Source organism: Theropithecus gelada, chromosome 12, assembly GCF_003255815.1.
Source record: "Theropithecus gelada isolate Dixy chromosome 12, Tgel_1.0, whole genome shotgun sequence".
NCBI lineage: Eukaryota > Metazoa > Chordata > Mammalia > Primates > Cercopithecidae > Theropithecus > Theropithecus gelada.
Genome location: NC_037680.1, coordinates 35,488,684 through 35,513,268, shown reverse-complemented (window position 1 = coordinate 35,513,268; position 24,585 = coordinate 35,488,684). Strand labels below are relative to the sequence as shown.

General features: G+C 44.8%; 1 protein-coding gene across 5 annotated transcripts in view; it reads right to left on the bottom strand.

Annotated features, from left to right (window-relative positions):
• TANC1 (tetratricopeptide repeat, ankyrin repeat and coiled-coil containing 1) overlaps positions 1-24,585 on the bottom strand; it is a 262,804-nt gene that overhangs the window by 44,946 nt on the left and 193,273 nt on the right. For 2 of the 5 annotated variants that reach the window (XM_025404494.1, XM_025404498.1), the window contains exons 8-16: positions 24,149-24,412; positions 18,372-18,473; positions 16,917-17,198; positions 15,434-15,585; positions 12,536-12,767; positions 11,213-11,379; positions 8,578-9,185; positions 2,139-2,247; positions 772-894 (exon numbers count right to left, since the gene is read on the bottom strand). In XM_025404494.1, the coding sequence (XP_025260279.1) occupies positions 772-894; positions 2,139-2,247; positions 8,578-9,185; positions 11,213-11,379; positions 12,536-12,767; positions 15,434-15,585; positions 16,917-17,198; positions 18,372-18,473; positions 24,149-24,412 (2,039 nt within the window). Of the gene's footprint in view, positions 1-771; positions 895-2,138; positions 2,248-8,577; positions 9,186-11,212; positions 11,380-12,535; positions 12,768-15,433; positions 15,586-16,916; positions 17,199-18,350; positions 18,474-24,148; positions 24,413-24,585 lie in introns of all 5 variants that reach the window. The other 3 variants (XM_025404493.1, XM_025404497.1, XM_025404495.1) reach the window with 3 other exon arrangements.

The following is a 24,585-nucleotide window of genomic DNA, read 5'->3' as shown; positions in this document are numbered from 1 at the left end:
CAAAAAGATACACTCTTAGCTGAAATGAAAGATAAAACAATGTGAGTGATTCAGGAGGAAGACCTGGCTCACTAAACTGCCCCAGAGCTTCCACAGGCAGCCGGGCACATCAGGGCCTGCAGCTGAAAGGCCTGGACACTGTCTTTGTGGCCTTAATAGGCCACTTGGCCTCTGTGTGCTTCAGATTCCCAGGCTACATGAAATCAGGAAGAAAAATCTACCTTAAAAAGCTGAGTGGAACATCATGACATGACAGCCGCTAACCAAGAAGTGAAGAAGCTCTTGGCTCCACAGAAGGCCATGCTGACATCCTTTCCATAGGCAGAAATGTGTGTACATGAAACCTTGATGATTGTTTTTCTGTGTACTTATCTCTATGCATCGCGCATCAAGGCTTAATTTCCCATGAACTCTAAAGAGATGGTCCAGATTAGTAACCTAGGACACTTAAAAAACCCATTTTCCCTAGAAATCTCTCTGATCTTTGATCTCTTTTGTAAATTGCTTCCTTATCACATCTGCTGCGTAACAGTCACCACATGTGCCCAGAGCAGCCCTGACCACCCACATCTTTCTGCCAAAGAAAAGCTAAACTTCTGGGAGAATGAGTAATAGAGTGCCCAAGCCTGCATGATCAGGGAAGCACATCATTAGAAGCTCCTCTGCATCCTCTCACCACCACCCAGGGCAGAGGGAAGCAGGGCTGTTGGAGCAACAGCCAGCAGCCGGCCAGGCCTGGGTCTCCGGGTCTCTGTGCAGAAGGTTGCTCACCTTCACGTTGGGAGTATAAAGATTCCTGAGAGAGGCCAGGGCGGCGGACAGCCCCTCGGTGCTATAGCCAATCCACAGGGCTTGGAGATGGCTTGAAGAAATTCCCGTCTTCTTACTGAGGCCCTGGAAACAATCAGAGACAGACCTGCCTGAGCATCTCGTTCCCACCTGCAGGGTCACTCTGACAGTAGATCTGCCGCAGAGGGTGCAGATACCCGCAGAAGGCACAGGGTCTCACACAAAGAACGCCCGGACACGCGAGCTTTCACTACCTGAAACCAAGGGTCAAGGAACCAGCCTGTCTTCACTAGGTTAACTGTGTGCCTGGGGAGAAAGATGGCAGATGAGAGTTTCTCTTTTTTTGAGTCAGAGTCTTGCTGTGTCGCCCAGGCTGGAAGTGCAGTGGTGCAATCTCAGCTCACTTCAACCTCCACCTCTCAGGCTCAAGTGATTCTCATGCCTCAGCCTCTCAAGTACCTGGGATTACTGATACATGTCACCACTCCCAGCTAATTTTTTTATTTTTAGTAGAGACAAGGTTTTGCCATGTTGGAAGCAAATTAGAGGAAGAATGAATGACAGAATTAGAATATCACCATCTGAGCCCCGCAAGGTGATGCGTGCCTGTAGTTCCAGTTACTTGGGAGGCTGAGGTGAGAGGATTGCTTGAGCCCAGTGAGCTATGATCGCACCATTGCTCTCCAGCCTGGGCAAACAGAGCGAGACTTCATTTCAAAAAAATAAAAATAAAAATATAAAAAATCACCAGGTGTAACCGCGAATGAATAAGTCCAGGCAGTGACCAGAAATGACTGATGGCACCACAAAATGAGAAGCAAACACAAATGCTGTGCCTCCTGATATAAGAAACTTACAACTGGAACCTTGACATCCTAAAAAATGATCAATGTGATTAAGCCTGTGAAAACCCAGGGGAAAGAGGAACATGTTAAACTGCATCATGAAAAACAAGCACACAGTTAGAAAGTCCAGGTGGTATAAAATCACACAGGTCAAGGAACTCAGGTTCTCGGACAAATCAATAACAAGGAAACAAAAAGTAATGAACAAAGTGGAGCCTTTAGATAAAAAGAAACTTATCAGAGATTTAAAGGTGGGAAGAAGTAAAACTTAACTCCAGCACTCAGATATACACTTGAGCAATCAACTATAGCAAGATGCAAGGAAATGCCCAGGCTGAGTCAGAACAGTGGTTACTTTTGGAGAGGGGAGGAAGGAGGAGGTTGCATTTGGGCTGAGGTGCGTGGAGTGTTTCTTGGATGGCTGACAGAGCTCTCTAAAATCTCCAAAGCAAAACCTCAAAATGACAACAAAGAAACCCTTCCCCAAGCTGGTGTGCATCTCACCTTGAAAATGTGTGCCTTCAGGATGTGGTGGCCGAGCTCCATGGTCTGCTGGCGGTTCAACTTGCCCTCCTGACGCGAGAACATGAATGCCAGGAGCGCGTGCCCATTCCTAGGGGAAGGAATACAAAGGCTCATAGCAGAAGAGCCCATTCCACCACACTGCAGACCCACTCTCAATTTACCACCCATTGCCTTAGTCATTGATTTATGTCTGTCACAAAGATGTAAACTCTGGGAGGCTAAGGGTCTCGTCTGAGTCATAATGCCTAGCAAAGTGCCCAGCACTTGGTGAATATTCAAATGTGTTTCTGGGATGCATGCATGAATAGACACAGAGCACAGAGCCATCCCTGGGCCTGGCCTTCAGGTCCCCTCAGGATCACCACCACTGGGGGCAGACAAAAGACAAGGCCTCACAGTGGGAAGGAGAGAAAAGCCAGGCCATGCTAGGTGACAGCTCATGATCAGGAAAGCAGAGAATTCTAGGCTTGGATGGCACACAAGTCCTTGTGGTGAGAAGAAGGCTAAGGCCTCTAAGTGGGTTTGCAGTGGCTGGCACATGGTTGACATCCAACCAATAGCGCCCATTTCCCTTTTGTGAAGGTGCCATCCTGCCCATTTCCCTTTTGTGAAAGGGCCATCCTGCCCATTTGCCCTCTATGTCCATAGGATTCACTGTCTTCCTGTGGACCCCATGCCTTTGTCTGAGCCAATTAATTTCTAAATGACACACAGAGTTGCTTATTCCAATAGCAGTGACTTCTATGCAATGTAAATTACTTTCATTTCTATCATCTTGTCAACTTTGAGCAGTTTGATTGCGGAAAAGCAGGTAGTTGTGGAGGGAAGAAAAGATAAACATTACATATATTTTAAAATATATGTAATGTTTCCAGGTATCAAGCTCTTACTCTATGCCAGATGCATCCTCCTACTAGTTGCTAATCTAGGATTAAAGGCACGCATTATTTAAAGTGCATTTGTCTATCCAGATGCATGCCTGCTTCCCAAATAGGTTATAAACCATGTTAGAGATGAGTAAATCAAGGCAGGTGGAGGCCAAGGAATCGGTTTTTATACTACAGGGGAGGGCATGACGTTTAAGCCCACACTGCTCCCTGAGTCCCGTCCAATGTCTTGTAATGGCCTGAAGTTTTCCCATTAGCACATGCCCTCTCATCCCCTGGACACCTTCTACGTCCCAGATCTTGACCCTGGGATTCCCCTCCTCCCTTGTTCCCATGGAAACCGCTGTCGGCATCTCTCTAGTGCTCCAGGCCCCCAAGGTCTCCCCAGGTCCTACCCATGGACTGATCCCAGGATTCAATGTGGCCCAAATCATGTCAGTTGCGGGCTACTCTCCCAACCACAGGCTAAGTCCTCCTAAGTCTCCCAGCTGGCTGAGCTCTGTGGCCAGGCCAACTGTGTCCATCACAAAGACACACTAAGTATCACCTTATAGGGTAATGACAACACACCCCTTGGTGGCCGGGCCTAAGGTTTCCAGTGCTCCCAGCTGAGCACAGGGCATCCCACCTCTCTGAGGAGACAACTCCCCATGCCACTGTTGCCCACCTATGCTCCTGCAACCCTGCTCATCATTCCTCTCTGCCCTCTTGTTCTTGAAACCAAGCAATCCCCTTCTAAAATCATCTGCATTCATGATTCTGTTCATTTCCAAAGCTTCCAGGTATCAAGCTCTTACTCTATGCCAGATGCAGAAACTTAACTGAATTATCTTGATACATTTACCTGCACAATCCTATGACCCCCATATGCTTACATGAAGAGGCCTGAACAGGTAAAGCGACTTGTCCAAGACCACATGGTTAGATGACAGAGCAGAGATTTGAATTAAAGTTGGTCAGATAGGAGAGCCTGTGCTCTTAACCAGTAGAGCTTGAGTCCTCCTTCATTCATTCACAGCTACACCTTATCACTGGCACCACGTCTGACGGCGGGGATTTTATGGGGAACAATGCAAGGTGCTTCCTTGAGAAGCTCTAAGCGATGGGAGGGGACACGCAAACGAAACGCAAGTTAGCTAACTGGGTGCTGTGAACAGATTCCACAGGAACAAAGAGGAGGCAACCTGCCCCATCGCTCAGGTCCCATTCCCTCCTCCTCGCATTCCCAATTTCTCCTTCTTTATGGATCTTTCTCTACACTATCTTTCCGTGATGTTTCCGACAATGTCCCAATCTCCTGTGTTATTAAAAAACAAACAAACAAAACCACCCGTCCCCTAAGCCCTTCCACCTCCCATCCCAAGATGCTGGCTCCCTCCTTTCTCTCCTCTCAACTCAATGGTCAGAGTCTCCTAAGGATCCAGGACCCTCCTCCCTCACTAAAAATCCAATGGCTTCCTCTTAACCCTCATTTCCCTTCACCTCTTGGCAACACTTTACACCCATAAGGTCCCTCCTTGAAACCCTCCTCCACGCCCTGGAAGCCCAGTGCTATCTTTTCTCTAATGACATGAGCTTCCTCACCGAGTCACGCCAGACACCTCTCCGTCAGTGATGCTAGATCTTCAACCGTCAGTTTCTCCTCCAAACTGCTGACCCACCCTGCCCCTGGAACCTGTCTGCCTGGGACAGATGGCTATCTTGCAATCTCAACTGCTGACAACTAAAACCAGCCCTGTCCCTGCGAAACCTGCTGCATACCGCCTGCCTTTCTTACCCTTCTCCAGAGCAAAGCCACACCTAGTTTCTGACTCCTCTTCCTCTACTCTGCCCACGAGGCCAAGCCACAACAGCTACCTCATGTCAGCAAGGCCCGTCTCTATCCCCAGTCCCCCCCAAGACCCCACTCCTGACTGGTACAGTAGGCCCCACACACTCTGTGCCCTGCACACTCCTTCTGTTAGCTCTTTCCTCTCCTCTGTTCCATGAAAAAAGGTCAAGTCAACCTAGATTTGCTGTTGCAGAATGTGGCCTCCTCATTCTGATGCAAGGTCTTCAACAGCTCCTCCTGTCTTCAACAGCCTTGTTCTACCTACCTACTAACAACCTATTCACTTCTCGAGTTAACAGAGAACAGAGCTAATAGGGGGCTGTTCTAGATGAGACTGCCTGTGCAACCAAAAAAAAGCTGATGGATCTTAGAAACGGTCATCAGTGGCTTCTAGTGCCTACAGAGACATGAGGATGTCATGCGCCTCCTGAGAGAGGTACTCACCACCACCTACTAAGTGTCTTTGTTTAAAAACATAGACTCTGAACAAGCTCTAAACTTCACTACCAATTTATAGCAAATAGGGGTGAGAGGAACACATGAAAAAACAACATGAGGACACAAAATTCAGACTATAGAAAACTATACAGGACGAACTACCCAGTTGCTCTTTTTAAACAAATAAATTGTGAGGAAAAAGAAAAAAAGATGAGAAGAGAAACTATAGATTAAAAGAGACAATCGAATGTATTTTATGGACTTTTCGGATTCTGATGTGAACATACTAAAAAATAGAAATTTGAGCATGGCTAAATGTTTAAGATTAATAAGAATTTACATTAATATTTTAGGTGCAGTAATAGCATGGTTAAGTATGAAAATATCTCTAAGATGAATATTCAGTTATTTAAAGTAAAATATCATGCTTACAATTTAACATCAACAAAAAAAGGAAACAGATGTAGCAAATATTGCAAAATGTAAATATATTTAAGTCTAGGTGGATATGAATGAAAACTCAAACTATTTTTTTTTTTTTTGAGACAGAGTTTCGTTCTTGTTGCCCAAGCTGGGGTACAATGGCGCGATCCTTGGCTCACTGCAACCTTCGCCTGCTGGGTTCAAGCGATTCTCCTGCCTCAGTCTCCCAAGCAATTGGGATTACAGGTGCCCGCCACCAGACTCGGCTTTTTTTTTTTTTTTTTTTTAAGAGACGGGGTTCACCATGTTGGCCAGGCTGGTCCTGATCTCAGGTGATCCACCCATCTCTGCCTCCCAAAGTGCTAGGATTACACACGTAAACCACCACACCCGGCCAGACTCAAACTACTTTTTAACTTCTTAATTCTATTTCTGGAATGCTAACCTAGGGCATAATCAAAAATAAGAGGGAAGAAAGGAGAGACAGGAAGTAGTACATCGCCTTAAGATCTTATTTAATAGCTACCAACACTCAGTGAGAAGACACTCATTTTTTATAGCTAAGGAAGGCAGGCATGGAGAATTAAAATATATTTCATGCACAGAAAAATACACAATCAATGGAGGATTTGAATCCAGATCTGTAAGGCACCAAGACATGACAGGTTGTTCTGTTTGTAAGTAATTTAGAAACAACTTAAAAATCCAACAAGGGTATAGTGAAGTACATGATAATTTGCCTCCTAGGAGGTTTGCACAACCATGGAAAATGAAAATGATACTTTTCTAAGGCTTCTAACAGCTTGGTAAAATGCCTGTGACGAGTAAAAACCCAGACAAGAATTTCTAGAGAAAAAGATGGTTGGTATATTATTTAAAATGCGGCAGAAATAAAAAGTGAACTGTTCTTGTCTGGGGGTTGAAATTTTCTCCCTTTATAATTACGGCAAAAATACATCAATTGGGAGTGGGGGAAGAAATGCTACCATTTTTCGAGGCCCAACCCACCATCACCAATTTTTAAAATCACCTCCCCAGGCCCCTCTACTGCCACTGGAAGCTTCTGCCTCTTGTGAGGTCCACAAGAAGTGTGCCTCCCTCTTGCATGTCACTTCCTGCCTCCCCTGCCCTGTGTAGGAAGCCCTGAGAGCAGGGTCCTCGTTCCAGGAATTCCTGTGTCTGCCACAGTACTTTGCACATAACTGCATATAACAAAAACTGTTGCTGAACTGAATCCAGTAGCTTCCTTCCAACATTGTTCTATATCCTCTCAATTGAATGAAACTCAAATACTACAGGGGTCTTGGGAAAATGCCAACAACTCGCACCACCCTAGGAGTGGGTGCTTCCTTAAATTCTGTACCCTTGGTGCCTCTCATGCCTCCACCTAGTCCAGGGTCCTGCCTCAGGGGATGTCCCCACACCTGCTTTTAAGAACACAGTGGCATTCAGGAGCCTATAGGCACCCACCCTAGCTCTGGCCTAGGCTACGTAACGTCAAGGCCCACCAATACCCAAAATGAAGTGAAGCTTAATGAAGACTACAGTCCAGTCACTTTAGCCTCCAACCCAGTAACAACCTACAGTCCTGATGGAGTCTTTCAATTTGTTTTTATGTCTCTACAAACCCAACTATAGCCAGTCTTCCTAGAAAATGACTGGACTTTCCCTAGAAAGTAATCTGACTTGGCTAGAAATGTCATAGCACACGTTTCACCTAGCTATTATGGTCTGGCTAAATAAGGAAACATTTAGCCAGACCATATGGATGTTAGTTTATTGCCCCAAACCAGATTCAAAAGATAACAAACCTTCAACCAGCGTTACTGAAGAAAATAATAAGAACCCCAACATGAACAGCAGCCAGGCCTATCAGGTGGATGTTCAGTCAATATTCACAGGGAGGAAAGTGGCTGTGAGGCTCGCAGGGCTCACCAATGCTTGTTCGCCTCTTCATTCTGGATCCCAGCATCTGGTCAAATGCCTAAGGGGTCAGCTGAGCAGCCTGCCAGCTCTGTTACTAGAGCAGGGGGCAATTCTGGCTCACAGAGAGCAGAAGCCACTCAAGACAGCAGAGACACAGGCCAAAGCCAGGGCCAAGTGGAAGCTGAGGGCTTGCCATACATATATCTGAAAGCATCTGCACCCTCAAACTTTCTGACCTCTCACGCTATTACGAGGCCACACAGCAGACAGGCTTCCCTCCCCATCCCACTGTGATAACAGTGGCCCAGGCAGCAAGGAGAACTGCAACCCAGCCTGGTCCAGTCAGCCACACAGAGCTCACCGACGAAGGGTGAGGGGTGTGGAGCAAGGAGGCTAGATTGGATCATGGTGCTTCCTCTGGGCTCACAGATACACCTGATCCCTGGGACAAATCACTCCATGTTCAAGGAGTGGTGGGGGAGTGGAGGTGCTGAGGACCCATGACAGTTAGCAGACACACAAGGAACACCCTTTAGAGAAGCCCCCTGTTCCTGGGAGCTGATCTCACATGTTCCCATGCATGACCCTGCAGAAGCTGGGTGGGGGAGGGGACGGGGCTCCATGAGAGAATGGACAGCAAGGAAGGACCACATAGGCACTACCCAGTTTCCCTTTTATCCACATGTACCATCCATAAGGGAGTACTAGCAATTACAAGGCAGCTTCTGTACAGAGAATTCCCCATTGCCCATCCTTCTGCCAAAAAGGAGGAAAAATAAGAAAACAAAGCAGTAACACTGAATTAGTCGTTCTGGATTGCCTTTCCATTGAGACACGTGCATCACATTTAAATCCTTTCCCCAAGTGCACACGAGATTCCCTGCAAAGAGCTGACAGAAAGCGCCTGTCATACCTGGGCTCACACAGGAAGGCCGTGTTTTCCCCGTCTGCTCTCCAAACAAGCCACTCCCTGAAGGATGGGTGGCAGAACATGCGGGTTTTGTCTCGCCTCTTAATGAGGAAGCAGGAGAGGGCGTCCATCCTCTGCTGAAAGTCTTCCCATCCCTGCTCCCCCTGGATGTGGCCGGCATTAATAGCCTGAAAGATCTGCTCGTCTGTCATGGGGTGGAGGGATGCGAGGGCCACGTTGAGAATCGGAAGTGCCCTCTCAAAGGCGGACTGGGTCATGAACTTCATGTTGCACTGCAGCAAATAGAGCTCAGAAAGAGACACGGGCACCACCTTGTAGCTGGCGCTCTTAATGACCAAGTGGCCTCTCTGGAAGAGGTCCAGGGTGAGCTTGAGGTACAGGTAAGAGCCCAGGCTCCGCAGCACCAGGTGGCTGCTCACTTTTCCAATGAGCGTGGCATCAGCCTTGCCATTCAGGGAGATGTTGCTGAGGATGTCCTGGCTGCTGTGCACCCTGTGCTGGACATAGGCGTGCAGGTCGCTGTGGATGTCTTTGTTGTCTGGGAAGTCATCTAAGGAAAGCTTGACAAACGGCAGTGCACTTATTATTTCCTGGGGGAAAAAAACAAAAACCCACAGTGTCACTCTACAGAGAGTCCTTTTTTATTTTAGCAGCATTTTAAACCAGATTCACTAGTTTTCTTTCAAGGAGGATTTTCATGGATTACAGGGACTCATTGTTTTGTATTAAAATGTGTAATAGGATAAGGTGAAGATAAAAAGCTTATGTGAAAGAAATCCTAATGGGAGATGGAATCAGTAAATGCTCTCCCAAGGCCCTCATCTGAGGACCCTGAGCCTAGCGAGCAGAATAAGAGCCCTGTGTAGACAGCGGCAGCGAGGCCAGGGCCAGTAAGGGCAGTGAGACTCTGCAGGTGACCTGATACCCATAATCCTTACACTGTGCAACTGCTTATATAACAAGGACAAACACCAACCAACACTACATCTAAGAACATGGCCAGACGCCAAGATAAAAGGCATCCTTCTTTATGCATCAAACACTGGGGCTATGTAACCCAACCAGGAAATCTGAGACGGTCCCTGGGCTGTCTCTCAACGACAGCACATCTTAACAAAGCTGCCTACTTTGGTACAGCATGTTATTTTATTAATTGCTTTCTTAAAGTAAACTTTTAAATTGAAGTCTAACATATGAACATATGATTTGTGCACAAATCACAATTGCACAGTGTCACTAATTTTCGCTAAGAATACCTGTGTAACCAGCACCCAGAAACAAAACATACTCAGCTCCCAGAAGCCCCGTGTGCCCTTCCCATCTCTTCCCCATTCCAAAGATTAAGCACATCTGACGCCTAACAGCAAAGAGCTTTGCCTTTTTAAAAAGACTTCCCACTGTTGTTTCTGAAGTATTTAAATGCATGTGCTCATTTAATATAACAATATAGATAAAGAGGGCAGAATACAATCACTCCCATTTTACATGGATGCTATCTGAAGCTCTGAAAACTTACACAGCTGAGAAGAAGAGGAACGTAAGGTTCCTGGTTCCTATGCTCTACTGATTGTGAAATTGTGCTTACTGTGTAAAAAAAGACTGAAAAATATACAAATTGAATGTCCAAAAAACACTCATCAAGTTCAACTGAGGTATAATTTCAGTTTTTATAATGAAAAAATTCCAAATGCTGTTTTTAAATAAATATCATAAAAGGGCAAAAATCAAAACCTAATGTCTAAAAGTCTTTACTGAAACACGATAGGTATAGAAGGAGTCAATGGTTAAGATACAATTTCAGGATTCAAGTGAGAAGGAAGATGGAGGGGAAAAAAAATCACCCTACCGCTCGCTGCAAATGTTACCTCATGTTTAAGTTTTACGAAAAAATAGACTTCTGAGAATAGGCCTTAAAAATCTTTCACCTTCAGCTGGGCACAGTGGCTTGCGCCTGTAATCCCAGCACTTTGGGAGGCTGAGGCGGGTGGATCACCTGATGTCAGGAGTTGGAGACCAGCCTGGCCAACATGGTGAAAATCCATCTCTACTAAAAATACAAAAATTAGCCAGGCGTGGTGGTGGCTGCCTGTAATCCCAGCTACTCGGGAGGCTGAGGCAGGAGAATCACTTGAACCCGGGAGGCAGATGCTGCAGTGAGCCAAGATCATGCCACTGTACTCCATCCTAGGCAACAGAGCAAGACTCTATCTCCAAAAAAAAAAAAAAAAAAAACTTTCACCTTCGTTTTTCCCTTCAAAAAAACACAAAGCCCCACAGCAAACCCATGCAAGTAACTACCAGCAGGAGTAGGTTTAAACTCTGGCAGGCCTCTTGGCCCCACACACTCCATGACGGTAACCAGGGCTAGATGCCACCATTTGAAAATGTGCAATTCGATGCCAACAGGAAACTTACCTGACATCTTGATAAATATGCCTTGAGCTAAAAAGGTCAGAGTTTCACCCATGTGGGGCTCTCTGGACTAATTTTTCAAATTCTTAACATAGTTTCCAATTCAAGCAGCTGAATGGTTTACAACAGTTTTATGTTATTAATATTTATCACTGTAAAATTGGAATATAGGGACTTGGAGAAAGATTTGAGAATTCTTTGTTACCTGAAAATTTGCTCTTACAGTCACAATCAACTTCAACCAGGCAGGAAATTTAGAAATAATTTTGGTAATAAATGAAGAAAGCGTATCTCCATAATCAGGTTTATGAAACTCAGCTTCATTTAAGCCATCTATCAAAATAATGTATTCTTCTTCAGGAATTTTCTGCTCTACAGGATAAAATAATTTTTTCAAATTAAGAAATTATACATTTCTCTAAGACAGCAACACCCAGTGTATTTTAGTGCCCAGTTTAATGTTAGAAACTAAAAAGGTTTACATATGGCACAAGAAACAGTTTTCACAGAAGCATATTTTCTATTAAATTTATAGTGAAAACTGGAGCACAGAGCCAAAAGAAAACCAATTCTCACAAAACAAACATATTGCATGACACACGTTAGCAGAATCTCACTCATGTATATAATACAGTTAGCTCTTCATAAACCATTGTCACTGGGGTGAGCTACACAAAGATAATGAACACATAACAGACTCCCAATCCGGAAAGGTCACTAGGTCCCCCATGAGAGCTCCTTAGTGGATTCCAGGGAAGGGAAACTGACACCCTCGCTGCCCCCAACCCAGGGCAAAGTGCCCGGCCCAAGCCACACAACCACACAGTGTGAGAGCTCCACACTACTGACTCCTCCAACAGGGCTCTTCTCCGCGAGCCGGAATCTGGTTTTCTATTTATTAGTGCTGATTTTCTGCCCAGGAAATAGAGAAGAAATGATGACATATCTGTTTTCTATCCCTCTAGCACCTTCCAGCAGAGGGGCCATGTGGGCAGATAAACAAGCTCAAAAGGTGAGGAGGTGAGGGGAGAGAAGATGGGAAACTGAAGGGACCATCAGGTCACTGATACCTTGTTGGGGACAAAAAATTAAAACGGAAACCTTTAGAAGTCACTTTAAGGTTTCAATTCAACTGAGCAGAGGCCCTGACAAATATATATTCTGGAAAATTCCTCCAAATAATCCACTTATTCCCTCAGATACTTAGGAGTGCAAAATACGCAACAGTCTTCTGTGGTGCAAGTCATCTAAATAGCCCACAGTTACAAACTACTTTGGAACCGCTCAGTCATCACATTCATTCTTATCAGGGTGCTCCTTTTAACACTATACCACAGGGGTGGTGTAGGAGGGACCTCATGGGGCTGGTTCTGAGAAAGAGGAGCGGATGGGCACTGACGCTTCCACATTCTCTCCCTGCTCCAGCTCACTTCTACCCCAGGGCCCTGCTGACCACCTGCCTTCTGGGGACCACCTGTGTATGCTGTACCACTACTGAGAGGGGCTGTAGGTAGCTGCTATGAGGTACCATTTCTCAGGTTTGTGAGTGGCTCCAGCACTCCCCTCTTGAAAGCTGCCACCGGGTCCTGCACACAGGATCGGAGACTCAGCATGCTCTGTAGTTGGGGCTCCTTTATCAGAAGGTCTCTGTAGGCGGCCAGCTGATGGGACCGGCAGAGCAAAGCTGCGATGCTGTGCACAAACTCGGGCACCAGGCAAGTGTATGTGTTGTCAGCCTGGCAGTAGTGGTAGGCCACCACCTAGGGGGAAGCAGAACTGTCAGCGTCACCTCACCCTCTTCACACAGCTCCTTGTGCGATCTCAAACAGGAACACAACTCTGCTCGTCCGCTGATAACAAGATACATAGCATCTATTGCCCAAGACTGGGTCATTTGTTAGCATAATTGTTCCATTTATTCCTTCCTTCCCTTGTGTGGTTTGCGAACCTTTAACTGCATCCACAAAATCCATCTTGATTAGCATAAAAATCAGCACGTTACTTTGTATTGAATATAAGCAAACAGCATTCATAAAATGTAAAATTTACCCTGGCTTAGAGCAGCTCCAAGCCATCCTAATATTCTCAACATCAAAAAGTGCCATCTTCACTAGGCTTCTGTTCTCAAGAGCAGCAGCACCTCTTTAGGAAACCCTTTTGCTGATCCCAAAAGGCAGATGATAAAGCCAGAGGCTGTGAGACCGGGGCTGCAGAGTCACAGCAGCTCCTTCTCCTGGTCCGGAGGGTCAAGACGTTGGCCCCTCCCCACACCCGCACTGCATCAAGGGACACTGTGGAGAAGTTCAATAGCGACGCTGTCTGAAGAATGAAACCCGAAATCACCAAATCTCTGCCCATCATGTGGAGAGACAAGTTGGACGAGAGAGGGAGCTGCCTGGGTACTGAGAGGAAAAGGAATCGTCCTGTTCCAAGGGACCTGCAGCATCAGCAGGCTGCTTGTGAGAGGGACGCCAGGAAACGGCCAGACACAGAAGTGTTGGGAATGGGAGGCATGCAGTAGATAGAAGAAAAATCCAATACTTTTCCAAAGAAGGATGATAGGAGAAACACAAGTACAAGGTAAGGAAGGCAAAGAAGAGCAAAACACTTGTGCCAAGAGATACATGTTTTTTGGAAGTATCTGCCTTGCTGCTGTCCCACTGGACGCAGCAAGACCCTGCAGGAAGTAGGACAAGAACCACTAGCCACAGTTCATCACTGAGGGCACCAGACACTGAGGTTAGATGCCTTGCCAACCTGACACAGATAGTCAAGGATGTGGGATTAGATCCCAAGTCTGCAGACTCTTTAAAAGACAAGTGGCAAAAGTAAATGTGCAACAGCTTTCCTCTGGCCAACCTAGAGCTGCCATGAGACTTTTGGTTTAGATTAAATTTATCGTCAACACTCAGAGGAAAGCTGGCTGCTCTCCAACTCTCACCTGGACAGAAATTAGCAGGGATACATGTGAGGATTCTGTAAGCTTGTGCAAACCATCATGAGATGTCCAGTACTACAGTCTTGCACGGCGTTTCACAAAAGCAGCTTTGCTTTTTTTTCCATGACCCAACAGTGGGTCATGAAATCTATTTATTTATTTACTTTTATTTTTTATTTTTTTGAGATGAAGTCTTGCTCTGTTGCTTGGGTTGGAGTGCAGCTGCACAATCTTGGCTCACTGCAACCTTCGTCTCCTGGGTTCAAGCGATTCTCCTGCCTCAGCTTCCCTAGTAGCTGGGATTACAGGTGCCCGGCACCACGCCCAGCTAATTTTTGTATTTTTAGTAGAGACGAGGTTTCAATATGTTGGCCAGGCTGGACTCGAACTCCTGACCACTGGAGTGATCTGTACGCCTCAGCTTCCCAAAGTGCTGGGATTACAGGCATGAAATCAATTTAGAGCCATAATTTTTTAAAAATAAACTCAGGAATACTAGAGTATATTATAGAATATAAGAATAAATATAGTTCTAAAATGCTTTAGTTATGTGGGCAATTATGTGTGAGTGATCACTAGTGTAAGATGTCTCTCTTATGTGGGTCACAGTCAATGGAATTTGAAAATCACTGTAAGCAGGGATGGCTTTGAAGCCTGCACTACATCACTCATCTCAAATTACCCACCCATGACCAGAGGACTGTTCTGAACCAGGGGTCAGAAGCATCAGGGCTGACGGTCCCAAGGGCAGTCATCATCCAGGAAGGAGAAGGGACAGGGATCTGGTGCAGAACAGGATTCTATTCAGCTGCTCTCACCAACCTCCCCGCAGGGTCTCCTCACAATGTGTCCCCATGGCTGCTGGCTCCAGCAGCTCTCCAGCTCCACTGACTCACACCACCACTGGCCAGGGAAACTTAAGCAGCCCACTAGAAGCAAGGGAAGTAACTGCTTTAATGCAGGAGTGCGGCTGGTGAGCCAGTGATGGGTGCTGAGCAGAAGAAAAACTTCAGAAAGACCTTGATGATCATGAATTTAAGAAGGGAAAGCCAGCCAAGGAAGGCTGTATTACAAGTTCACGAGAAACCTCAGTCACAAAGCCGAGGGAACCAAAGGTCTCAGGCAGTAGAGTGCAGGGGAAGAGGTCTGGGTCAAGTCAGAAGCTCCCAATTTCCTGCTCACATACCAAATTAAGAAGAGCACATGGAGGTAAGCATGGATTTGTGGCGAGTGCACGTGCTACCTTCTGCTGCCTTGAGGAACTCTCAACCCATTGTTTAACATGGATCAAGTCCACTGCCAATGTCTTAAGACAGATACTGTCATTCATACTTTTACTTGGATAACTTAATCACTATTTCATCAAAAGCTATACTTTATCATTAAGCAGTTGTCTCTGTTTTAAGCTCCCCTTTCCAATTTACTTCTCAGAGACCAAACTAGCAAATCTCTCTATCTGGAAGGCTCCCATAAAACAAGAGAGCTTACCTTAGAAGCAAGATATTTCACTGCATCCTCTCTTGGTCTCTGGTTTTCAGCACTGACAGACCCAAGAGGTGTTTTAGCTGTGCTGGAAGCACTTGTGGAAGAACTCGGTGAAAGCAGCGGGGTGAAAGGAAGATCCTGAGTGGGGTCAGAAGCTGCAGAGAAAGACCCATTTCATTATGTACATCATAGTAGGAGCAGGGTGGGGTGTTGACTATATTTCTTGATTCGCCCCAGGGCATATCTTAATAAGTAAGGAGTGAACATGGTCCAAAATTCAGAGGTCCACATGACAGCACAGGTTCGCCTCCCTGGAGAACAGCCATCTACTATTTCCAGCTTCCTCTATTAAATTTTTTTTTTTAGACGGAGTCTTGCTCTGGTGCCCAGGCTGGAGTACAGTGGCACCATCTTGGCTCACTGCAACTTCAACCTCTCGAGTTCAAGTGATTCTCCTGCCTCAGCCTCCCGAATAGCTGGGATTACAGGCGCCCACCACCACGCCCAGATAATTTTTGTATTTTTAGTAGAGATAGGGTTTTACCATGTTGGTCGGGCTGGTCTTGATCTCCTGACCTTAGGCGATCCAGCCACCTCAGCCTCCCAAAGTGCTGGGATTACAGGCATGAGCCACCGTCCCTGGCATTTTAAAATTTTTTTTGAGACAGGCTCTCACTGTGTCGTCCAGGCTACAGTGCAGTGGCACAATCCCAGCTCACTGCAGTTTCGATTTACTGGGCTCAAGCAATCCTCCCACCTCAGCCTCCTGAGTAGCTGGGACAAAAGGCGTGCACCACTATGACTGGCTAGTTTTTTGTAGAGACAAGGTCTCCCTATGTTGCCCAGGCTGCTCTCAAACTCCTGGGCTCAAGTAATCCTCCCACCTCGGCCTTCCAAAGTGTTGGTATTACAGATATGAGCCACTGTGCCTGACCTATTAAATTCTTTTGGGTCTTAAAAATCTCGCATGATTCACTTGTTCACCATGTTTAGAGTGAGTTTATTGCATATGAAATAAACAGTAAATAGTCAAACATTTGGCTACTCTGTCCTATGTCTTTATAATTTTGGAAAATCCAATACAGAAGACGAAGGCTGTGCCAAACAGGTTCTAATGTGCCAAAAGAACTCCACATTAGACTCCATCTGAGCTTGTTCTGCCAGGAGCCCAACTCCTTGCTCTCAGGGCCCCAAATTCTCCAGAGCACTTGATCAAGCCTCACTGGCCCAACTCTGCCTGTATCTAAAGGAAGAAGGGGTTACAGTTCAGGAGGACATCAGGGAACACTGGTCTCGCCCCAGCTTATAGCTGAATACACATCATGACAGAGGGACGTATTCAAATAGTTTACTTCACACGATTGCAAACATGATATAGTAGCTGCAACAACTTGAAGAAAATTGGTATTTTATGTCTATGTGAACAGCAATTTCCTCCATCTATCTTATGTTAATAAACTACACATGTAATTAAACACACACATACTTTTAGGTGATGAACTCGGGCTGTTGGAAGCAATCTGCCTCATGCGGCTTCCGTGGCAGCTCAGGGCCACCAACTTGGAAATGATTGCCGTCTTCCCAAATCCCACATTGCCAACCACCACCGCGCCTCTGTTTTCTGCCAGTTCTGTGTTCCTCAGGTTTTCTTCTATCTGGTGAAAGAGCCAATCCCGTCCCACAAACACAGAGTCTGTTGTTATGCTTGGTACTTCAAACAACAAGGGTTTCAACAAAATGTCTTGTGGCTTGTAGGGAGCAAATCGTGCTTCAGAAGAAAAAAAGAAACATTATTTTAGAAAAATGTCATAATTTTATAAACTAAGAAACTCAAATATCATTGCTTATGTGTTACATTAAATCCTTAGCTTTACCCCCACTAGGATCTGTCTGTAAGCATTTCCAATCTGGTTCTGTTAATACTTCTGTAATACCTCAATTATCATACCCTGGTGGACCAACAGGACACTACAGAGTCTCCTATTGAAATTACTTTCTAGTCTGGTCATGGCTTTGAGTTATTCTCAGGACTCAAGGACAAAGAGGATTACAGAAAGCCATGTAAGGGGCCAAATCGTGTCTCATGGGTTTTTCTGGAACTGCATTTAAGTCGTGCTTCTTCCCTGCTATATGAATAAAATAGAAACATGTTTTCCCTAGAAATAGGGCTCTGTTCTCATCCAGGTGTGATGATACTTTGCCCGTACGGTGAGGCTGCTGTGTACCTCACACAACTGTGTTACAGGCAGACAGAGAACATGGCCAATACAGTCCAAGGGATTTTTTCTTTTTCTTTTTTCTTTTTTTTTTTTTTTTGAGACAGTTTCATTCTTGTTGCACAGGCTGGAGTGCAATGGCATGATCTCAGCTCACTGCAACCTCCGCCTCTTGGGTTCAAGTGATTCTCCTACCTCAGCCTCCCAAGTAGCTGTGATTACAGGCACCTGCCACCATGCCCAGCTAATTTTTATATTTTTAATAGAGACAAGGTTTCAACATGTTGGCCAGGCTGGTCTTGAACTCCAGACCTCAGGTGATCCACCCGCCTTGGCCTCTCAAAGTGCTGGGATTACAGGCATGAGCCACTGTGCCCAGCCTAGTCCAAGAATTGAAACAAAGCTTATACTTTGTTAATAATAAGCACCTAATGAGTGTTAAACTACCCCTCACTTCAAAATAACTTACTGCAGAATTATTTTTTCAATTCCAGAAGCAAGTTAATCACATATTTTAAGGAAGAAGCCCCAAACCGTTGAGGATGACCTCTTAGCCCACCTCACAGATATGCTTTTAGCACAAACACACACACTTTCCCTCATGTTATAAATACAGTTGGCTTCAATGCTGGTTATCACAGACTTTCAAAGTCACTGATTGAGTTCATCATAACCATTATCGCAGTGGATGTGAGGATAAATACCTTTAACTTCCTGTGCCCTACCTCCGGCCGTATTGTGCCACGGTAATCTAATTGACGTCCGTAGAGGAGCATTTCTCTGCCCGTCTAAATAACTCAGATCTTCCAGTTTGGTTGAGCTTGTTGCTGTAATATTAAACTGAAGTTTAGGATCTTCAAAGGTGACTTTAATCACTAAGCAATTCAGTTCAGGTTTTCAACAAAATTTACTTAAACGTCATTTTGGTATTGTTTGCCCCAGTTTATTTTTCTGGCAGTATCAAGTGAAAAGTGGTAAAAACCAAGTGCTTCTTTTTCTTAAAGTTATGTTGACTGAGTTGCCAGAATTCTCCATTATTCTTGGAAAGAGACAGAATTTACCATAAATTGTTTGATGAAGAAATCTGACAATCATGTGGCACACAGCAAAGCTTCAGTACTTACACCACAAGCAGGTGGCATGCTGCTGGATTCTTCTCTGCAGCTCTGGGGAGCTTTCTGCTGTTTGGAATGCCAAACTTATTAATTAAATGGGAAGATTCTATGTGTACAATTCCACAGCACCCAGAACACTAAAAGTTGGCTCAGTAGTAATAGTATAATCATATTCCTAAGCTTCGAATATGTGTAGACTTATATAAACATTATATATCATACTGCATTTTATAGGTGTATTTTTTTAATTCTAAAAATAAGTTACGTTTACCTCTGACCAAATCAGTAAGACTCATATCATGTAAGTATTTGTTATAAAGCGTTAAAAAGCCAGGTGCAGTGGCTCATGTCTGTAATCACAAGACTTTGGGAGGCTAGGGCGGGTGGATCATTTGAGGTCAGGAGTTCCAGACCAGACCAGCCTGGCCAACATGGTGAAACCCCATTTCTACTAAAACACAAAAAAAAATAGCTGGGCATGGAGGCGGGTCTCTGTAATCCCAGCTACTTGGGAGGCTAAGGCAGGAGAATTGCTTAAACCCGGGAGGCAGAGGTTGCAGTGAGCCAGGATCGTGCCACTACACTCCAGCCTGGGTGATAGAGCAAAACTCTGTCTCAAAAAAAAAAAAAAAAAATTAAAGATCTATTCAAACATTCATACAAGTTAGATTACAAAAATAACTAGCACAAAATAATTTTGCTAATTCTCAAGAAATCTTAGAAGCAAGTATATAGTACACGTTTTTGCCTTTTAAAAACCCCTCCTGTTATTACACTGAGGAAAATCTAAAATTAACCTAATTTGGTTTATGGGTTAAGCCCAACATGAAGTACTGTTGATCTTAGTCAGATTATTATCTTCCAGGACAAGAAAATATACAGTGACTTGAGGGCAAATGAGAGCCTAGAGGGAGTCATAGTGCCTGGGTAAAGGCTTCTTAGGACTGGGGACATCTTCAGTGGGACCAAGGTGCAGGGGACAGAAGTCAAGTTGGGCCACTTGTCTTCGGAAAACCCTCTGGCTGCCCAACAGGCTCTGACCCAGCAACCGGCTGCCGACCAGTGCCATCCATCCTACCTGCACCCTTCCTATTTCCCCCCACTAAGATCTCAGTCCTTCTCTTCCTCACTGTCTATATCATCCTCTCTCACTCCTTCATTCAACAGCTACCTGGGTGGCTCCAGGCCTGACTGTGTTGGCATATCCCCTCTCACTGCATCCTCCAGCGGGCAATCCAACACATGCCCTGCCTACTCATCCTCCCAGCCAGCAAGAAACACCTGAAACCTTGACTTCACGACAGCATGCACCTATGCCTCTGTATCCTCCTGGTGCATATCCACAGTGTATACACATTTATGTGAATACTCTGTGCACATTGCCAGTTACCACACAAATCTTTCCCATTAGAAAGCCTCGGCTAATTCCTTGTCAGGGCTTTTAAATGGATCAAATGTATAGTAATCCAAGGGCAGCCTCTAGCTTCTCTCTAGGTCCTTCGTAAGCAGGGTGTATAAAACCTCCCGGAGGGTCAACAGGACTACACTGTCTTCCCCCAACCTTCTTACCTCCCTGTAGTAACACAGCTTGGAACATTTCTAGGCTCCTGCCTGAGCCCTGGGACCCTTCTCCTTACACGCCTCATGATAAATGCACCCACTAAGGCACAGGTAGAAGGGGCAGGCAGCCATATTCATAATCTATAACTCATTTCAGAGCCAGAACAGTCATGAACATCTGACATAATGCTGCAGCCCTAGAGAATACAAAGATGCTTTAGAGCCTCAAACATGTTGCCTATGTCCCTTCTTCCCCTGACTCCTTAGAACATAACAGTTTATAAATTTATAACAGCTGAAAGGATTAAAAATATGTGACCACAAAAGACATTCCAAATAAAGGATTGCAAAAATGCCCTAGATTGTATCTAAACAGATGCAGGAGATGGTAAGATTTCACAGGCCTGTTTTCAGATTCCCAGTCACTAGAGCTTCGGCACCAAAATCTGCAACAGAGCAGCCTCAGCACTTCCACAGCTCTTGGCTAATTCTCAATTTCAAATACGATTACGCTGAGCTGAAAGTTGCAGCAGGGCCATAAGCCACCACCTGCCAGCTATCTCAGCTTTCTGAGGCATTTTCGAAGCCACCAACAGAGGTGCCAGTGAATAGGGCAGGCAGATATCTGTGGCTGAGCTATGTCCCCAGGTGCTCCCGACCCTCTGAGCAGGAAACGTGGGCCACTCTGCCCTCTCAGGCATGCCTAAGATTCTCAGATGTTACCTGTGCAAAAGTCAGACTCACATTCAGTATTTACCCATAAATGCTTTCAAAATCCTGAACACTACTCAGGGCCCAAAAAACCCAAAGGTAAAGCAATAATTTCATGCAACAATAAACCCACTGCTAGAATCTCTACAGTGAAATTAATGATACACTTGTTGTGCACACACACACTGTATCTAACATCTGGATGAGAAGCACATTTCAAGATGTGGAGGAAAGTTTGTTTTCTGGTGAGGGTGGGTTTGGTGGGGCAAGGCAGAGGGAAACATCTCTAAGCTGAACAAAGAGGAACATTTGCTAAAGTTGTGGACCAACCTATGGAAAGTCCATGCCAATAAGTTCAGGGAAATAACCAGTTTTAGGAAAACTGGATAGCGATCATGCTTGTTTCCTGGAAAATTAAACACAGTGTTCTATAATCCACTCAGAAAGTACTTTGAAAGGAAAAAAATAGTAAAAAATAGAACCCATTACCTAACTTCGATATGATTTAAAACATACTTTTAAAGGCTTTTAGGTCTGTTTTTAATAAAGCAAAGAGGTGTCCATGTCATGCATTTTGATGTGATATATAGTTGTACAAACCAATCCCACTCTAACAAATATCTTTACAAAGAAAATCTGTATAGTGAAATAATCTTTAAACCTAGCCAACTTATTTTTATAATCTTTGACAAAAAATCAAAATAAAAAAACCTGCCACCGTACTACATGGTTAACAGACAATTCCAGTTCTTGGTAGCAAGCTCAGTAAAGGACTTTAGGAAGAAGTTCTGCACCCAACCCCCTAGGGGTCAGCCCCATGGGGAGGCTGTGAACAGAGGCCTGGCATCATCCTTCCTTTACCTGCCAATCCTCATGTGCCAAAACACCTTTCCCACCAAAAGGCAATTTGTTTACTTGGATCATAATATGCAAATACTTCTAAGAGATTTCTCTATATGGTCCTTCACATATTATTCTGATTCTTCTAACACTGAGAGTTCTCTGCTGCCCTGTTTGTAGCAGCCTGCCTTCTAATCACTAAATAGAGCTGCATAGAGTCTATACAACCTGAATCTTACTCTTCAATGGTACTTGAAAAATCTTGCCATTTCCTCTTAACTAAGGTTCAACTTCAGGGGCAGGAAGGGAGGCAATGAAGAATATACCAGACCCCTAGCTTGTTAACAGATACCAGGGAATAGGCCTTTGCTCATGTCTTTTCAAAATACACATTTAGTTTAAAAAATACGCAGCACAGAAGAAATGAGCAAACCCATTAGGCCAGGTAGACTTTGCTCAAATCTAGAGGTAAAACCCTCCCATTCCACAGGAGGTCTAGCTCAAGGGCACACGCAGAAGCTAATGAATGCGCACAGCAGAAATCAGAAAGCTCTGCTCTATAATCACGGCAGCCTACTGGAAAAGCTCAGCTGACACCCACTGTCACTTCACATGGCAGGAGACCCATAAAGAACACCGAGCAGAAAACAACCCCAAATGGGATGCTTTTAACACTGTTAAAATTAAGGCAGTAATGTTTCCTAATTTTAAAATAGCTTGACTAAATTGAGCACAAGTTCACTATTTTTGTTGAAGTCAATAAAGTGATCAAGTTCTGGGATAATACAAACGACCCATTCATCAAAACTAGGTAAATACGGTCTAAAAGCGCCTTGGGTGCCACATACTCTTTCAAAGTGGTGGGACAACGGTGGGAGGACAGGAAAGTTTGTGGGAGGACAGGAAAGTTTGTGGAAGGACTATCAGTCAACTTGTTTAATGTTCTCTAGTATTTCTCTCTGGCAGACATGCCAAATCCCTCTTCTGGAACAAGGCCATTTCACTTCCTTTGAAAGTGAATTAGAGTTATGCCTCAGAACTTTTCCATTAGGGCCGCTTATTTATCAGCTACTTCAGAGTCCCATTGTAAAAAACACCCAACAACCACCAGAGTGACCCACCGCATTCTGAAAGCATAGTATAAATCACAGAGAAATTATCTGGTGTAGGAGCAGAGAATCTAGGTCCCTGCATTAGTAGAAGAGAAATGTTAAGTGCTACACTGATAACAAAGAAAGACTAGCAAGTTCCTCTTTTAAATTCAGCACAGGGGCATGCAGAAACCTTAAAAGCAGGCACCACAGCTCAGATGCAGAGAGCTCCTTTCCCCACCCATCTGGAGCTACAGTCATCCTTCACTATGCACTGGAGATCAGTTCCAAGGCCCCCTGAGGATACCAAAATCCTTGGATGCTCAAGTTCCTTATATAAAATGGTGTAATATTTGCACATAACCTACATTCTCCTATATATTTTAAATCATCTCTAGATTACTTATGATACCTAATACAATGTAAATAACTGTGAGACTGTATTTTTAAATTATTTTTTATCGATTTTTTTCCTTGGTTATTTCTGCTACATGGCTGGATGAATCCATAGATGTGGAACTATAGATACAGGGGACTGACTGTATTCTCCTTGCTTGACACACACCTGGCAACCAGTCTGACTACTGATAGTCGCCAGCCTTTGTGCTCTTCTTTGTTCCAGCTGCTGCATCTTGGTAAAGCATGCCTGTCTCGAATATTTTCATTTCCTTGATTGAGAGCTCTTACTTCCATAGCTTACATTTTAAGCTGTGAGCTCCATTTTAACTGAATTGTACAGAAATTTGGCCCTCCTGCCTGTACGATCGGACTCAATTACACAAAAATAAGTTTGTAAGTTTGGTAAGAAGTTCCTTGAGCTGATCCTAACAAACTCACTCAACAATTCCCATTTACCAGGAGGTAATAAACAGTCATGAATTTTCTAAGGCGTAAAATAACAAAAACGGAGAGGAGAGTTTTTATACTTTCTTCTCTTGTATACAAGAGTTCAATAGTCCAAGTAATCGATTTAAAGAATTCCAGAGTAGAAGGATCACTTAAAAACCATTAAGTACAGCCTTATTGTGTTTACAGATTAGTAAACTGAGGCTTAGAAAAGGTAAGTGCCTGACCCAGGGCCACGAAGCTGGCTTGTGTCTGGAATGTCTTCCCACGTGAAGACAGTGAACACAGGGCACCTCGGTCTCCCTGAGATAATCCTTCCAGGGAAAGGTGTGGCCTTACCTGCAACTGAGTTGGGCCGTGGCATTATTAGCGAGCTGGAGCCCTGAGAATAAGGGACCGGACCATCTCCAGCTGAGGATTCTGCTTTGGGCAGCGTGCTCTCTGCTGACCCGGTGGTCTCCTCTTCCGCCACTGGGGAGCAGTTATCTGCCCTGCGGTCATGAAGCACTCCCTTCTGAACCCCTAATCTTAGGCTTCCGTCTTTATTCCATTCCAAACTGGAGCCACTCCGGTCATCATTTTCGGATGAACTTGTAATTGTGGCTGAAATGAAAGACCAAAATACTTTGAAGGAGGCCAGGCACAGCTGGGGCTGAAGAGTTAAAACATGCACACTGCCCTCCCCAGGATCAATGGAAAGTTTTCTGGTCCACACAGATTTTTATTCAAGTATGTTCCATACAATGTATTTTGGTAAATTAGAAGAATGTGGCTCA